This window comes from Symphalangus syndactylus, chromosome 10, assembly GCF_028878055.3.
Source record: "Symphalangus syndactylus isolate Jambi chromosome 10, NHGRI_mSymSyn1-v2.1_pri, whole genome shotgun sequence".
Lineage (NCBI taxonomy): Eukaryota > Metazoa > Chordata > Mammalia > Primates > Hylobatidae > Symphalangus > Symphalangus syndactylus.
The window spans coordinates 116,015,245-116,032,380 of NC_072432.2; the positions used below are offsets into that span (position 1 = coordinate 116,015,245).

The window sequence follows — 17,136 nt, forward strand, 5'->3', positions numbered from 1 at the left end:
GAGCCTGGAGGGAACACAGAGCAATGCAAGCCTGGAGAAAAGGCCCCGATGGCCCCCAGAAGACCCCTTCAGACAGCATGTGAGTAGCTACTGTGTACTTCCCAAACACTGATTCATTCATCGAGCATTTATTAAGCATCTCCCAAATTGTTTGTTGAAGCACTAGAATGCAGGCACTAGACCAGCATTAAAAAATACCTTTTTTTTTGAGACAGAGTCTCACTCTTCACCCACTGTACTGGAGTGGCTGGAGTGCAGTGGCGTGATCTCGGCTCACTGCAGCCTCCACCTCCCAGGTTCCAGCGAGTCTCCTGCCTAGCCTCCTGAGTAGCTGGGATTACAGTCACCTGCCACCACGCCCAGCTAATTTTTGTATTTTTAGTAGAGAAGGGGATTCACCTTGTTGGCCAGGCTGGTCTCGAACTCCTGACCTCAGGTGATCCACCCACCTTGGCCTCCCAAAGTGCTGGAATTACAGGCATGAGCCACCGCGCCAGGTTCAAAATACCTTTTTGAATAAGCATTATCTTTTTTTAAAAATTAAAAAAAAAATTTTAATAGAGACAGGATCTTATTATATTGCCCAGGCTGGTCTCCAACTCCTAAGCTCAAGCTATTCTCCCACCTGGGCCTCCCAAAGTGTTGCGATTACAGGCATGAGCCACTACACCCGGCCTGAACAAGCATTATAGTGTGGCTTCCTGGCCTGTGAGCAGGAACCTTATCTGAGGAAAGAGAAATCTCCATCCTGGCTGTTAGGAAAGCTCCCCTGCTGGTCCCAGGGAGTTCTCAGTACAATCAAGGACAGAGAAAAACCCAGTGATAGATTGGTGTGATTGGTATTATTAGGGGAGCACAGGGGAAGAACAGGAAACTTACACTCTGTCAGGTGTAAGAAAGTATTCATGGAAGGCTTGCTGGAGGAAGTGATATCTAGGCTGAGACTTGAAAGATGAGTACACATTTATCTGGTGAAAGGAGTAGAAATAGAAAGAGTGTTCAGGCCAAGGAACTGCTTGTGCAAAGTCCTAGAAGCTTCCTGTATCCTTGTGGGGACCTGATGGTGTCCCTTAAGGCCTAGACAGGGGGGCTGAGAGACTCTAGGCTTTCCGGATTCAGCTCCTTCACCCTGCTGGGGCTCTGCAGCTTGAAATGCCTCTGCTTTTGCTCATGGCTGGTCCTGAACTTTGCCCCAGCTGCAGGGTAGGAACACCACGTGCCCCAGTCTGCACATGGCAGGGGGTGGGGGGCGGAGCTCATGTCACAAGGCCCATGGGGTGGGCTCCACAGAGGCTGTAGTGTTCCAGGAGAGGGGTGCCATGAAAGCACGGTTAGTAGCCTGCAAAGTGTTGAAGGGTAAAGCTGCCTGTGAAGCAAAGGGAAGGCGCAGGTTGGAGGAGGGACTGAGCCAGGGGGTCTGCGTTGGGCTGGCACTGGGGAGGGGCCTTCAGAGCCACAGGGAGAGCAACGCTGGTGGGACTGGCCAGGGAGCCTGCTGCGTGTGCGCTTTGCTAAGAGCCAGGATGGAGGTTTCTCTTTCCCCAGATAAGCCTCCTGTTCACAGGCAGGCATCTGCCCGGCTTCAGGAAAACAGCAGCAGCGTGACGGCCTGGAGGAGGGTGGTGTGGGGAGGCATAGAGGGGGTGCCTTCTGGGGACAGGTTCCAGGGGTTTATGTCACTGGGGATGTGGGTCACAAAAGGGATTTGGTGAGGGAAGAGATGCTGGGGTTGGGCAGGGGCAGGAGATTGTAGAATGGAACCTGCCTCCATGCTGCCAGGAAGCCCTTGGGCTACAGCCACGCGGCCGGGCACATGGCAGGACATTGCCAGACCCACCAGTGGAAGCAGGCTTGGGAAGCCAGCAATGGGGGGAGTCAGTGCTCAGGCTGAACTGCTCCTCGGAATCACACCAGTGTTTCCAAGCTGCAGCAAGTGGGCAGAGAGGGCTGGTGTGTGTGTATGTGTGTCTGTGTGTGTAACAGAATGGAGGAGGCAGAGAAAGAAAGAGGCCAGGAGCTTTTGTCTCCCACCCAGGCCTGCCTTGAGAAGTCACCTGAATAGAGGAAAATGGACTCCTCAGGGCCTGTGGTGGGAGGGCGCAGTGAAGGGAGTGGGAGGCTTCCTGTGCTGTGAGACGCTGCTGCCTGCCGGGTGCTAACAGCTGGGGACAGGGATGGGCATGAGAAGGCTCAACAGCTCCTTGCTTGCTAGTGGGGAAGCCTGGCCTCTGGGAATGGCCCTGTTTTCCAGGATCTGGCAATGGAGAGCTGGGCAAAGATGAAGGGACATGGCAGATCCTTGGCTAGGGTACCAGGGGCTGGAGGCTGTCTTGAATAGCAGGAGTGAGGGGCCTGGGGCAGTCCTGGCCAGGGCTGGCTGGGAAGAAGGCCTGGTTTTAGCCACAACTGGGGCACAGGCCGACGGCTGCAGCTTGCTGGTGGTCTGCCCCTCGTACAGCGGGGGGAATGCTGCCATCTGAGCTGTGAGTAATGAACTGCTGGAGCTCCTCGCAGGCTGGCCTGAGGAAGAGGTCTGCGGAGGTCCCCAGACAGCCTAGGGTGGGACATGGATGGGGCGGCTTGACAGTGACAAGGGGCTGCAGAGGACGGGCTGGTGGGCACTGGTTGGAGAAGGTGGGGACTTGGAGGAACCCTGATGATAAGAGGGGACTGATTGGGGCGCCAACCATGACAGCCCTAGAGGTGAAATGATGGGGAAGGACTTTGATTTGGAGAAAGGCTGAAAGAAGGAACTGCGTGCAAAAAGCAGGGCTGGGAATTGAGGGAACCTCCCCAGCAAAGCCTGCCTCTGCCTGAAACAGTTCACTGAGTGTGAGCAGGGCGGGGGCTGTGGGGGTGCAATTTCATTTGACACCCACATTTTTGTACAAGACCCTTCCCCCCTAATCAACACTACACCGTGGAATTCACACAGTCCAGCCTGGTTGAGGTTTCCAGGCTGAGCTGGCTTTTTCTCCAAAGGCGGAAAGGGCATTGGCTCTAGCTTACAGGCTGAGCAGCCACCCTCTCCTGCTTCATGACTTTGGGTGGAGGGGAGTTCTGTCTTCCTAATCCTTGCTCCACCGTGGCTATGCTCCTGCCAGGACAGGTGAAAGGTGATGTCAACCGGCATCTGGTACTCAGCTGGTCTCTGGAGGTGGGTGGAGGGAACAGGGTGTCCGTGGGAGAGACCCTGGCCTGCCGTGGGAACCATGCAGAGAGCTCATGTTATGATTTTCTCTGGCGCAGGGGCTCTTTGGCACACAGAAGATGGGGTAAGGCTCTTCAATGCCAAACATGTGGAGGAAGAACATATGTGAGCATGGTTTAGTTTCTCTCCTAAATATGTATTCAAATAAGTACTTTCTGGTTTATGGAGGGTGATTTCTAACCAGAAATGAGAAGTGAGTAGCACTGTCAGTCATTGTTAACCTCTTGGCTAGCTCTGAGTAGATTGAGAAAGGGGTGGGAGAAGCATCCTCCAACAACCGAGCACTTCCTGTACATTGACCAGGTAGGCAGGCACGTTGATCACACCTTGATGGACAGCTTCCAAGTATATGCATTCACAGATGAGAAGCATGCTTCAGACAACACAAAATTCATTTTTAACCCGGCTTTCTTTTGGCAGTAAATTTCTCTTCCTAATCATATTTTGCATAAACTAATATTAGAGTGGATTTGCATTTTCAGAGCACAAGATGGAGGAGTGGTGGAGGCGGTTCAGGTGGGCGGCATGCCGGTCTGGGCTTTAAAAGTTGTCCAGAGGTAACTGAGGAGATGAATCAAACCAGACTGAGCTGACTAATGTAACACTAGCAGTCAAGATCATCCTGGCTGGGCACGGTGGCTCACGCCTGTAATCCCAGTACTTTGGGAGGCCAAGGCAGGCAGATCATCCGAGGTCAGGAGTTCGAGACCAGCCTGGCCAAGGTGGTGAAACCCCCGTCTCTACTAAAAATACATAAATTAGCTGGGCATGGTGGCATGCACCTGTAGTCCCAGCTACTTGAGAGGCTGAGGCAGAACTGCTTGAACCCAGGAGGCGGAGGTGGCAGTGAGCCAAGATTGCACCACTGTACTCCAGCCTGGGCAACAGAGGGAGACTCAAAAAAAAAAAAAAAAAAAAAGATTATCCTGATAAAACCAGCCTTGAATATGGAAAGTGTCTTCTAGGGACCACTCAGGTTATAGATGTTATACCTTAGAATCTCTCTGTTTTACAGAGGGGTAAATTGAGGCAGAGAACCCAAAGAAAGCTTAGGGATGATTTTCGAGGCTGCTGTCTTCATGGTGTTTCCTTCAGAGATTAGCAGTTATTACTGAATTCCAGGAGGCAACAGGAGGGGGGTGGGATGGAGGTGGGGACCCGCTGAAAAAGGCCTAGGTGGGAGACAGGTAAGGTGGTACAGGTACCCACCCCACAACTCATTAAGGGCCATGGAGGGAGGAAGGCTCTCAAGTGCCACGAAAATTCTCAAGGCAGCAAAGGGCTTGTATGGAAACGCCGGTTATTCGTCCCTACCCACTCCCCGCCTCCCTCCTACCCCCGACTGCCCCTGCCGTCGCCTCCCCGTGGGCAAGTGGTGGGGGGCCTGTGTTTACAACCACACGTTCTCCTCCAACTAGCATCCCTTCCAGGGTGCACTAGGATGCCTCTCAGAGGTTCTCCCCCGCCTCCCGAAGGAAAGGGGAAAACCCCGTGGGCGTCCGGGGAGGCTTTGTGCCTCGCCAGGTAGAGGGACCGGCGCCACCCAGACCGGCGAGCCGAGACCCTCCCCGCAGCGTCCCTGAGGGAGGGGCGGAGGAGGGCGGGCGGTGGGCGGGAGCGGTGCGGCGGGGCGGGGTCTGCGGGGCGTCCAATCCTCTTCTCCCCCCGCCCGCCCCCTCCCCGCCCCCTCCCCGCCCCCCGAACGCTTTCCACCAACCGCGCGCGGCAGTGGGCGGGGCCCGTCACGGCTGTCGTCTTGGCTGCGATTTTTTTCTCCCCTTTTTTCTACCCTCCCGTTTTTTTCTTTTCTTTTTTTTCCCTATCCTTTTTTTGTGAATGAAAAAAGGAGGTCGCGAGCGGTCCCTGGGACTGCAGCGCCAGGCGTCTTCGCGGCAGCGCCTTCGCCGCGGGCCCGGGCGCGTAGCGGCGGCGGCCTCGCCCCTCTCCCGGCGCCCCTGCGCGCCGCCCGCAGCCTCCGCAGCCCGGCTCCGTGCGCCGCCGTGACATTGGGCGCCCGGGGCGCGGGGCGATGCTGATCCGGAAGGGGCAGCGGCTGCAGTGCAGCGCGCGCGTCCGCTCCTGGGCCCACGTCCGGCCTGGGCTGCCCTGCCGGAGTTTCTGAGTGGCCGCGAGGTGGCCGGGAGGCTGGAGCCCAGCAGCAGCGCGGCGGCGCCGGCGTCGTCCCAACTTGCAGGCGCAGAGGGACCCCTGACATTTCACTAAAATGAGCTTGCTCAGCAGGAAGAGATGTGTTCCTCACGCTAGAAGCCACCCCTTCACATGTAGTGGTGTAAGTAGATGGCTGCTTGCGGTTATGGCGGGGTGGCCAGCAGCCCTTGCAGACGCGCTGCGCCTCCCTCCTGGCGCTGCTGCCCCCCTCGCTACGTTCCCTGGGCCCCGCTCTTACCTGGGCTCTGGCTTCGGCTGCTGGGCTGGGTACCGCGGGGCTGGAGACTAATCCTTTCCGGTGTTTCTAGGGAAAGGAAGATGACTTGATTGCCTCGGCGTGTCGTGCCCCTCCCCCTTCTCGATGTTAAAAAATTTTTTAATTTCTATTTTGTGTGTGTGCAGAGTAGCGTGTCAGAAAAAAGGAAAAACGGTCCAGAGTGGTGGAAGTGATTCTGTTAAGAAAACAAACACAAAACAACAGTGGAATTGGGGTGTTTTGCTGGCGGTTCTAGAGCTGGTTCTTTGAACTCAACTACATTGCAGTCTATGTAACTGAGTTCTGTGAAACTACTGGGGAGATCCTTGGCGGTGTTTGGTGATGTGTCCACATTTTAGGTTTGAGGGGGCTTATCTGTGTTTAGGCTTGCATTTCTTTAATCTGACCATTCAGGGTCCCTTTGGGCCTTGCTTTCCGTTGGATCTGCACGGGGCTTCTTGCAATGCCAGTGACCCCCGTGGGAGCCTCCCCGAATTCGGAGTCCACTCTCTCTTTGTGCTTCTCCTTCCAATTCTCCCTTCAATCCATCTCTCTTGATTTTACCTTCATTTTCAGGATTTTCCTCCCTTTCCCATTTTGTAAGATGATGTGGGATACTGGTTGCTAGGAGACAAGCCAGGCTCCCAGGGAGATTCTGTTGTTTCCTTGACAACCAGACTAGGGCAGCCACAGATGAACAAGTCTCCTATCAGCTGTGGGAGGGAAAGGGGCCCTTTCTGAGCTCTGCAAAGAGTGTGTGTAGGGGTGTGGGGGTGGGACTGGGAGTGCACGAGGTTTGTAGCTAATTTCAGCACACCTTGGGTTTTGGCTTGCACCAAGTACAAAGAGCTGGGAGAGCGGTGGGCAGGAGGCTGTTTTTGGAGAGGGGCACAGGGATCATGGGACAGGGATGGAAGGAACACATGCCAGTGACTTTGCGATTGTCATGGAAGAAGAGTGAGTTGGGGGTTGTGATGCCCAGGGCTGGGTGGTGAGGAGGTCATAGTTTATGGAGGTTGATTGAGTGAGGATGAGGCAATTGTGAGGGAGAGTCTGGAGTCAGGGAAGAAGAGAGAGCCAGACGGAGAGGGGAAGTTGAGAAGCTCACTGAGTGGGCTGTATCACCATATATCAGCAATGAGTGGGCTTTTTCACCATACATCAGCAATGATACAACACCAGCAACATCCTAGGGCAAAAATTATATTACTCTTGGCACACTCTCTCCAGGACAGGATCCTCCTTTAAGAGAGGCCTGATTAGACTAAGAGTTCTGCCAGTTGAATTGGGCCAGTCTGTATCTTAAAGAGAGATATAATTACACATATAGATATGCAATCTAGCATTATATAATACCACATTACATAAGAAGACAAATACCTCCTTTCAGCCCAGCCTCTCTTGGCACAAATTAACCATGGTTCAGGAAACTCTTCCAATGTCTTCATACCCATTTCCCAGAGGGGGAGACTGATGCCCAGAAAATATAAGTGACTTGCCTCTTCCTAGATAGGACAGTGAAGTTTGCCAGTCAGGCATTTGGGACAGGGTAGAAAGGATGAGATGATACAAACAGAGAGGCAGCTGAAGGACAAGCCGGGGACGGCTGAAGGGGCTGGGGAATGGATGGAAGGAGTCGCACAACCCAGCAGGTCTGGTGTCTAAACTTATGTCACAGTATTTGTCAATTTCCACTTGTTGATTGGCTGACCCCTGCTTAACCCTAGAGGTGACATAGCACAAGGTGGGCAGCAGTGTTGTCATCACAAAGTAGCTGAACTTGGCCCAGCACTGCCCTGCTGGTGTCCTGGCATTATTCTCACTGTCAAGGTGCTCCTGAATTTGAGAACTGGCACCCCTCCATTAGGCCTCCTCATTCCCCCGCTTCTGTCTACAGACCTACATGCTGCGAGAATCGAAACTTGAGAAAGAAGTTCTTTTGGCTCTTGGGTTTTAATCTTTATCCTCCAGCTGCACGTATTTTGTATTTGGGATTATATCTGTTTTGGTATTCACTCGACAAAACAGAAACCACAGCCCAGATGCCACCTCCTGGCGCCAGCACATTCCTCAACTTGAGATCAGGAACTGTCAAGGTGGGGTTCCCGGTCTTCAGCTCAGGAGAGAGAATTGGGGGGAGGGAACCTGTGGTTAGAATAACAGTTCTCTAGGCCAGGTGTGGTGGCTCACGCCTGTAATCCCAGCACTTTGGGAGGCCAAGGTGGGCAGATCACTTGAGGTCAGGAGTTCAAGACCAGCCTGACCAACATGGCGAAATTCCGTATCTACTAAAAATTCAAAATTAGCCGGCATAGTGGCACACACCTGTAATCCCAGCTACCTGGGAGGCTGAGGCAGGAGAATAACTTGAACCCAGGAGGCGGAGGCTGCAGTGAGCCGAGATCATGCCACTGCACTCCAGCCTGGGTGTCAAGAGCAAAACTGCCTCTCAAAAAAAAAACAAAAACAAAAAACAGTTGTCTGCCGAGGGAGGGTGAGGAGAGAGAAGGGATGGTACAGTTGCCCTGGAGACCACGAGGGCACTGCATGGAGACCTTGTCGAAGGGTCCAGATCCTGTAACATTCCAAAAAGGAGGAGGAGGTTGTCTCATTGAGAAGTCCTTGCTGCACTTTTTGATTAGGTTGCTGAGATGCATCTACTCGCGCGAATCCCAGTTGCTATCGTTACTTGGATATTTCGGTCTGCATCCCTGCATGCTGGCATCCAGTTACAGCCCAGCAGGAATGGAGCCTCCCTGTTGCTGCTGGTGGCCTGGCTCTGGGCTGGATGGCTCAGCAGCCAGGGTGCCTGGGCAGCCTCCAGCACTCAAGAGCTCAGCCTTCCTTAGCCTAGGAGGGATGACTCTGGGCTCCTAAAGCTCCCCCAGACGACTTTCATACACACAGGGAATGTGAGTGGGGCGGGCAGATGACGCTGGCGAAACCAAGCTTCCTAATCGCGCCGGCCCTGCCCCTGCTCCCTAATCCCAGGAGGGTAGATGCTGAGGCCAGGGCCTCCTGGCAACAGATTTTTAAACACCAACATGACATCTGACTACAGAAGTGCCTTCTGTTTGTTCATTCAAGCCATCCCTCTCTGGGGGTGGACGAGCCACTTCCTCTCTGCTCAACATCGAAGGCAACTGAGGCAAGCATTTGCCCAGAAATTCAGGCTCAAGTTTCTGATCCTTTGCTTTCTGGCAACCCCATCACCCATGTAGCCAGTTTAGTGAACATCACCTAGGAGTGCCAGCTGCCTGGGATCTTCAGCCTGAGGATCATCCTCCCTAGGAATGGGAAGGGCAGAAGAGGGTGGAGGTGGATTTCACTCTCTGACGCTGGGGGCAGGGTGCTGGGAGGACAGCCCCGCGTAGGGGAAGTAGAGGCCCACTGACCACTGACTGTAGTTCCCCTCACCCCCATCTGAAAGCTGGACGTGTAGCTGAGCATGACACATAGGCAACAGGACAGACCCAGAGTAGAGAAAGGGAGGCCCCTGGGCTGGTCAGGTGCATCTAGGAACCTCCCCATCCTAGAGAGGCTGGGAGGAAAAACTCTTGCATCTCCATAAAGGCGGCTGGGATCTGGGGTTGAAGCATGCACTTAGGCAGGCTAGGGCTTGGAAATCCACCATCACCAGAGAGGGCAAAGGAAAGAGTGGAGGCCAGGAGAGCTGCTGCCCAGTTCTGACAAGTCCATTAAATTTTAAAGTGCCCTGCCCTCAGGCATGCTGGGAAGGGGTGGGGACTTGGCGGACTCTGCTTCTCTCAGCTGTTTGTTGTTCTGCTGCCACTGCTCTGCCGGGGAAGGAGGAGGAAAGCAGATGAGGAGTGAGCTGCCCTCTCTGGAGAAGGGACAGGGCAGGGCCTCGGCAAGCTCCACTGGTGATCTTGCGCAGGTCTCCTTCATCCAGACGCACAGCTGGAAGATCGTGGGAGCAGGAAGGGGACAGGTGGCCCATCTGGTGACACTGCTCCTCTCAGCCTGAATGGGCTCCTGGCCCCTTGGACCCTCGCAGAGCTCTTGCCCAGAATGTTGCCCACTCCTTCTTCCTCCTGTCAGCTCCGGGGCTTGCAGAGGGGGCAGCCTGGCTGAGGAGAGCTGCGGGTGCTGGCCCTGGCCCACAGCGAGCTGGCATGCCATGCCTTCCTGACCACCTCCCCCCTCTCCCTCAGGTCCCATTTAATGGATTCTGACATGGATTATGAAAGGCCAAACGTAGAGACCATCAAGTGCGTTGTGGTGGGGGACAACGCCGTGGGCAAGACCAGGCTCATCTGTGCCCGTGCTTGCAATGCCACCCTCACCCAGTACCAGCTGCTGGCCACGCATGTGCCCACAGTGTGGGCCATCGACCAATATCGTGTGTGCCAGGAGGTAAGGCTGCAGGGCAACCTGGCTGGGGGTCCACACCATGAGTCTGGGCTTAGGGGCTTCCTGAGGCATAGCTTGGTGTCTCCAGAGCTCACGGGAGCCCTCTAGGGGTGGGAGAGGGTGGGATGGGGGCAGCTGAAGAGGAAGGAGCCCCTGGAGAGAGGTTTGAGCCAAGCCTGCCCCAGGGAAGTGTCTCTGGCTGGTTGTGTTTTCAGGGACTGAGCTGGTGCCTGGGACTCCAGCTTTGTCTGGGGTACTGCATTGTATGTAGTCACAGCCCTAAGTAATGGGGAGCACTGGGGGGCTGGGGCTTGGAAGAGGTATAAGCTGAGAGGAGCAAAGAAGCTGGTAGCTGATAGCAAAAGACCAGAGGCTAACAAACATGCAGTTTGCAAGGAAAGCCAGGAACAAGGGTGAGCTCCTGAAGAGGCCCCTTCCACACCCATAGCAGTCCCTTAGGGTCTCTTCCACCCCCTTAGGGTCTCTTCTACCCTCTTAGTGTCTCTCCCACCCGCTTAGAAGCCACCCTTGTTATTGATTGTACAGAGATTTCACGTGGATGAAAGTTGTGCAGGGTGCACAGTGGGCGATGCCAGCCCTGTCCCTCCATCCCCAGTGCTGTCTGGGGCCCCCAGGTGTCAGCCGGCACTTACCCTGAGGTGGCAGGCAGAGGGCCCCAGAACTGCTGCCTTTGAGTCCCACTCTTCCTCCCTTGCCCCCAGGTGCTGGAACGCTCCCGAGACGTGGTAGATGATGTCAGCGTCTCTCTGCGCCTCTGGGACACCTTTGGAGACCACCACAAAGACCGTCGCTTTGCTTATGGGAGGTAGGGAAGGCCTCTGGCCGCCTGCAGAGAACCAATAGGGTGGGTTTTTTCCTGCTTTTCCCAGGAACCAAGCACCTCTGTGAAATTTCGGCTGGCAAGAAGTAGTGGAGAAAACAGCTATGGCAGAGCCTCATGGGGGCTGGGGCAGCCTGGGGAAGTGAAGGGAGCCTGGGCCCGGGATCAGGAAGCCTGGATCGAGTTCCAGCTCTGTGCCTAGTAGCTCTGAGATGATGTTTCTCAGCTGCGAAGTGGCGAAAACGGCCATTTCTAACTCACAAAATAGCTGTGAGGCCAAAACAAGTCTTGAGCTCTAAAGTGCCACATAAATTGGAGGTATTGTGATTATGTTTTGTGTCAAGAGCACGTGAGCAGATACCTGAGCCAGGTGTGGGACTGTACAGGGCTGGGGTGCGGCAGATGTTCCAGGACCAGGTAAGCTACTGCTTGCTTCTCTGCCCGTAACCTTACTCTCCCACCCGCAGATCTGATGTGGTGGTTCTGTGCTTCTCCATTGCCAACCCCAATTCCCTCCACCATGTCAAGACCATGTGGTACCCAGAAATCAAGCACTTCTGCCCCCGAGCACCTGTCATCTTGGTGGGCTGCCAGTTGGACCTGCGCTACGCTGACCTGGAGGCTGTCAACAGGGCTAGGCGACCCTTGGCTAGGTAGGAGGTGCTGGTACCAAGGAGACAGACATGGATGGGTGCCTCATCATGGCTCCCTGCTCAGCCTTGGGGGAATTCCACTGAGCCTCATATCTCTTCCTCCATTTGGAACAAGCTTGCATTGGGAGTCAACAAGCATGCTCATTCATTCATTCATTCATTCATATACCTGTTGCACACCTCTGGTGTGGGCAGTGCTATGTAAAGCATCATGAAGAAAAACAGAGAGGAAGAGGTGATATTTGCATGAAAAAGTCCTATAATTTTGCTGAGGGATAAACTAAATATGTGAGCATGTTAAATACCCATGTGAGGCATTGCCTGCTAATTGCCAGAGAGGCAGTGCTGTCACAGCTTTGTACTGGGGAGGTCACTGGGGCCTGGCATAGTAGGGAAAGCTTTCTGGAAGAAAAAGGGCTTGGGGTGGACCTTGAAGGAGCTTGATGGGATTTGGCCAGACAGAGCAGGGCAGGAGTGGGTGGGGATTGGCACCCAGTTCCTGAGCAGAGTCCCTCCAGCCTGTGGAAGAACAGGCAGCCTCCCTCCACCACCAACACAAGCTTGGTTTCCTTCTTGAACCTACCAGGCCCATCAAACCTAATGAAATCCTGCCCCCAGAGAAGGGTCGGGAGGTGGCCAAGGAGCTGGGCATCCCCTACTATGAGACCAGCGTGGTGGCCCAGTTCGGCATCAAGGACGTCTTTGACAACGCCATCCGAGCTGCACTCATCTCCCGCCGCCACCTGCAGTTCTGGAAGTCCCACCTCCGCAATGTGCAGCGGCCTCTGCTGCAGGCACCCTTCCTACCCCCCAAGCCACCGCCCCCCATCATCGTGGTGCCCAACCCTCCCTCCAGCAGCGAGGAGTGCCCCGCCCACCTCCTGGAGGACCCGCTCTGCGCGGACGTCATCCTGGTGCTGCAGGAGCGGGTGCGCATCTTTGCCCACAAGATCTACCTCTCCACCTCTTCCTCCAAGTTCTATGACCTGTTCCTCATGGACCTGAGTGAGGGGGAGCTGGGGGGCCCCTCGGGGCCAGGGGGCACCCACCCAGAGGACCACCAGGGCCACCCTGATCAACACCACCACCATCACCACCACCACCATGGGCGAGACTTCCTGCTCCGAGCAGCCAGCTTTGACGTGTGCGAGAGCGTGGATGAGCCTGGGGGCTCCGGTCCTGCTGGCCTCCGTGCTTCCACCAGTGACGGGATCTTACGGGGCAACGGAACAGGGTACCTGCCGGGCAGGGGTCGTATGCTGTCTTCCTGGAGCCGAGCTTTTGTGAGCATCCAGGAAGAGATGGCAGAAGATCCTCTCACTTACAAATCCCGGCTGATGGTGGTGGTGAAGATGGACAACTCCATCCAGCCGGGGCCCTTCCGGGCTGTCCTCAAGTACCTGTACACGGGGGAGCTGGATGAGAACGAGCGTGACCTCATGCACATTGCCCACATTGCTGAGCTGCTCGAGGTCTTTGATCTGCGCATGATGGTGGCCAATATTCTCAACAATGAGGCCTTCATGAACCAGGAGATCACCAAGGCCTTCCACGTCCGCCGAACCAACCGGGTTAAGGAGTGCTTGGCAAAAGGCACCTTCTCAGGTATGGAACAAGCTTGGAAAGCAAGGGGGTTCTGCATTGGTGCTATTAGCATTGCCTGTCGGTCTCAGCTCCTGGTGTCCTGGAGCTGCGGCTGCCATGCTCTTGAAGCCTGGTTTTCCCCAGCTGGGAGCGGGTTTGTTCTGTGCCCCGAATCTTCTGGGTTCAGGAGGAGGCTCCGTGGCTCCCCTTGGGGTTTGTTCTCCCACCTTCTTTCACCAGTCCTCCTGTGATGCTTCTTCTGGACAGATGTGACCTTCATCCTGGATGATGGCACCATCAGTGCCCACAAGCCCCTGTTGATTTCCAGCTGTGACTGGATGGCCGCCATGTTTGGGGGGCCATTTGTGGAGAGCTCCACCCGGGAGGTAAGGCCGAGGACACAAAGGGGGGAAGGAGGGAGTGAGACATTTGCACCCTTTACATCTGAGGCACTGCCATTCAGGGTACTTTCTTCATCACTGACTGTGGGCTAACCACAGGGTGATGGGCCCTAGAGAGGTTTATGAGGTGGTTCCTGGAGCTAAGGATTATACAATACACCAGGAAAGGGAATTACACTAACAGCTCAACTTGAGAGTTTAGAAAGCACTTTCGGTTCATTATCTCAATGAATTCACACGCAACTTACACATGTGCCACTCCTACCATATATCTAGGAAAGGGAGCCCCTGAGAAGTTAAGTGGCTTGTATAAAGTTGGAAGTAGAGTTAGGACTCGAACTCGGGACTTCCATTCCTTGCCTCTTTACGTTGTACCTTACTGCCTCCCTGACACACCTGAAACAACTGAATCCATCACTGTTTCAAAAGATAGGTTTTATTATTATTGAGGTGTAGAGAGGCCCACAGATCACGAGATGGCTGTCATTGATAAGACAACTTGTTACAGATCCCAAGAAGAGGGGGCATGCCACAGCACCATGGCTGGGGGTCACATGGGGAAGCTCTGGGGTCAATCAGGAGGCAGAGGGTTTCCATGGGAGGGAATGGGCGAGGCAGGTTGAGCAGGTTTAGGATTAGCTGGTTTGAATAATGTTAGCAGGCTCTGGGGCCTGGAGGCTGTCTCTAGTTGTCTGTCACCTGGCTCTAGAGGGATTAGGGCAGGGGAACAGTGGCCTGGAGTGTGAGAGTCCATAGAGGAGGTAGTGGGCTGTGGGCTCTGGATTGGTTGGTTTGCATATGAAAGGCACGCTTGCAGGCAACTCCTTCACTATCCCTAGGACCTGGCCAGCCCTGAGGGAGGCAATCTCTATAGGGCCAGCAAGGCTTTAGTTGTCAAAGCATCAAAATACAGAAAATAGGCGTAGGGGGTGGCTCACACCTATAATCCCAGCACTTTGAGGGGCTGAGGTGGGAGGATTGCCTGAGCCCAGGAGTTTGAGACCTGCCTGGGAAACACAGACACCATCTCTACAGAAAAAAAGAAAAAAAAAAAAAAAGAGAGAGAGAGAAAGAAAAGAAGGGAGGGAGGGAGGGAGGAAGGGAAGGAAAAGCACACTTAATAGAACCACCTGCCCCTCTAATCAGTGCCCCTCCAGCTCCCATGACGCCACCACTTTCTCACGCACCTAGATTGGAAACTTCGGGTTGGAAGAAGCCTAGCAATGTGTCCTTAGAAATATTCTCTTAGATTTGGTCTCTTTTCCATTCCAAGCAGAGTAGCCTGGGCAGTAGCCCTTGGTGTGCTCTGAACTCCTGGACCTCAATCGGCCCATCACTGAGTGTCGTCAAACCCTGTAGTTAACGAGGTTCGACTTCATGCAGGCGCGTGGAGTTCTGAACATCCACACAGTTTCCCCCACTGTTCTGTAACTGCTTCTGAGCGCAGGGACTGGGTCTTTTTCCTTCTGCCAAAAACCCTCTCAGCGCCAGTCTCTTGGGAAATGCTCACCAAATGCTTGAATGAAAAACAGAACCAAGCATGAGGCTGCGTCGCATCCCGTGATGTGGAATGTGCATTTTCTAAGATTTCTGAGAAGGAAGCACTTAAGGAAGCCTAAGTGGAAGCGTTGGGAGTTGGTCTCTGAAGTGGGAGTAGGATTTGGATATACAAAATGTGAGACTAGGAGCTCTCACAAGCCCCAGGGGCCTGCCAGCCCCAGGCACTTCTCGGTACTGTAGACGGAAGCTTTAAAGTTCTAGCCAGTTCCCAGCACAGCCTGGAGAGCCTGATGAGAAGGCAGTTTGTGTTGCAGTGCTGCTCTCAAGAGATCCTGGAGGCCCAAAGCAGCAGCTTTGAGCAGACAGAAAGAAATCAGCTGCCGTGGGCCTTACTTATTCTGTATCCCACTTCTGTTCCCTGAAGGGATGGGAGGGACTGGGGTATAGGTTGAGGTGACCAGAAGGCCTCCTTCAAGCATCCCGCGAGCAAGAGCGGCTTCCAAAGGGTGCCAGTGAGTAGTATCTGGGTCCCTTTGGTAGAGTTTAGAAGCTGGACGCCTGGCTTGTGTCTATAGTCCCAGCTACTGAGGAGGCTGAGGCAGGAGGAATGCTTAAGACCAGGAGTCCAAGACCAGCCTGGATGGCATAACAAGACCCTGTTTCTAAAAGCAAACACATAAATGATAGTAGAGGCCTGTACTCTGGTGCTGTCAGCAAACTGGGGCTCGGCACAGGTTGTCGCCCTAGGGGCCAGGTGTTGGGGTCTTCTCAGCAGATACACACACAGCACAGGGAAGGCTGCCTGTCTGGGGGAGCCTGGGTGTGAGGGCCAGAGCTCTTCAGTTTCTCAGGGTTCAGTTCATCTTCTTCTAAGCAGGATCTCATTGCTGTCCGCTCACTCCTTCCCGCCCCAGGTGGTGTTTCCCTATACAAGCAAGAGCTGCATGCGGGCCGTGCTGGAATACCTCTACACCGGCATGTTCACCTCCAGCCCCGACCTGGATGACATGAAGCTCATCATCCTAGCCAACCGCCTCTGCCTGCCACACCTGGTTGCCCTCACAGGTAACTAAGCAGCGCACTTGGGGACCTCCCCGTGGCAGAGGCCAGGGAAACCTCAAGGTGCAATGTTCTCCTCTCACCTCTCTCCTGGGGGACAAGCTGATGTCCAAGGGACTAAGCATACATGAAATGGAATCTGTTGACGGGCACAGAGTTCTGGGTGAGGACACAGAGTGAAGAAGGGTGGTGCAGGGCATGTTTGATGCGGTCACCTGAGAGGCTCTCTCCAAAGGCGATTTAAACCCAACAAAATGGAACGTGAGGCTGGGCACAGTGGCTCACGCCTATAATCCCAGCACTTCGGGAGGCCGAGGCAGGAGGATCACTTGAGGCCAGGAGTTTAAGACCAGCCCAGCCATCATGGTGAAACCCATCTCTACTAAAAATATAAAAATTAGCTGTGTTTGGTGGCAGGCGCCAGTAATCCCAGCTACTCGGGAGGCTGAGGCAGGAGAATTGCTTGAACCCGGGAGGTGGAGGTTGCAGTGAGCTGAGTTTGCGCCACTGCATTCCAGCCTGGGTGACAGAGTGAAACTGCATCTCAAAAACAAACAAACAAAAAATGGAACATGACAGTGCTTTATGTTCTTTGCTTGGCTTCACTTGGACAAGCTTAAGAAGTCAAAAAATAATAGAACACAATTCCCACACTTCTACCCTGTGGTCCTCCTTCTTCCTTTTATTTTTCTTCTTCTTCTTTTGCCTTTTTTCTTCTTCCCCTACCTTTGACATCACCTTCTCTTCGTCTTTCCAGAAACAGCACACAAACATCCCTGCTACTCCTTAGTCCCTGCACGGATTGTGCGAACCAGAGCTCAGCTTTTAGTGTGGACCAATCCCAGGGGCTGTCTGAGTTGGAGCAAGAACTGAGTCATGGGGGAGAGCCAGCGGCAGGCAGTCTGGGTCCAAGAGGCCAGGGAAGAGAAGTGGTGCTCGTGGGGTGAAGGGAGTCTGGGGCCAGAGACCCAGGCAGGCAGATGGCTCTTGTTCATGTTGGAGTTGGCATTTGAGTTGCTAGTGGTGGCAGCATGGGTACCAGTGCTGGTGTTGATGCCGAGGTTAATATTCTTGCATAGGTCGGGGGG

At 54.3% G+C, this 17,136-nt stretch overlaps 2 protein-coding genes across 3 annotated transcripts in view; one reads left to right on the top strand and one right to left on the bottom strand.

Moving 5' to 3' along the window:
* The window catches only part of PEBP4 (phosphatidylethanolamine binding protein 4), a 287,960-nt gene extending 277,153 nt beyond the window's left edge, over positions 1 to 10,807 (bottom strand). The window contains exons 1-2 of one of the 2 annotated variants that reach the window (XM_055295677.2): positions 10,664 to 10,807; positions 5,619 to 5,684 (exon numbers count right to left, since the gene is read on the bottom strand). Coding sequence is in view for 1 of the 2 variants with exons in the window: in XM_055295676.2 (XP_055151651.2) it covers positions 5,619 to 5,684; positions 6,201 to 6,206 (72 nt within the window). In the remaining variant the exon portion in view is untranslated. Of the gene's footprint in view, positions 1 to 5,618; positions 5,685 to 6,200; positions 6,219 to 10,663 lie in introns of those variants that run through there. The other variant, XM_055295676.2, reaches the window with a different exon arrangement.
* RHOBTB2 (Rho related BTB domain containing 2) overlaps positions 1 to 17,136 on the top strand; it is a 25,453-nt gene continuing 8,317 nt past the window's right edge. Inside the window, exons 1-7 of the mRNA XM_055295669.2 lie at positions 1 to 79; positions 9,812 to 10,013; positions 10,733 to 10,836; positions 11,319 to 11,504; positions 12,091 to 13,109; positions 13,356 to 13,474; positions 15,904 to 16,054. Coding sequence (XP_055151644.1) covers positions 24 to 79; positions 9,812 to 10,013; positions 10,733 to 10,836; positions 11,319 to 11,504; positions 12,091 to 13,109; positions 13,356 to 13,474; positions 15,904 to 16,054 — 1,837 coding nt within the window. The 5' untranslated portion in view covers positions 1 to 23. The remainder of the gene's footprint in view (positions 80 to 9,811; positions 10,014 to 10,732; positions 10,837 to 11,318; positions 11,505 to 12,090; positions 13,110 to 13,355; positions 13,475 to 15,903; positions 16,055 to 17,136) is intronic.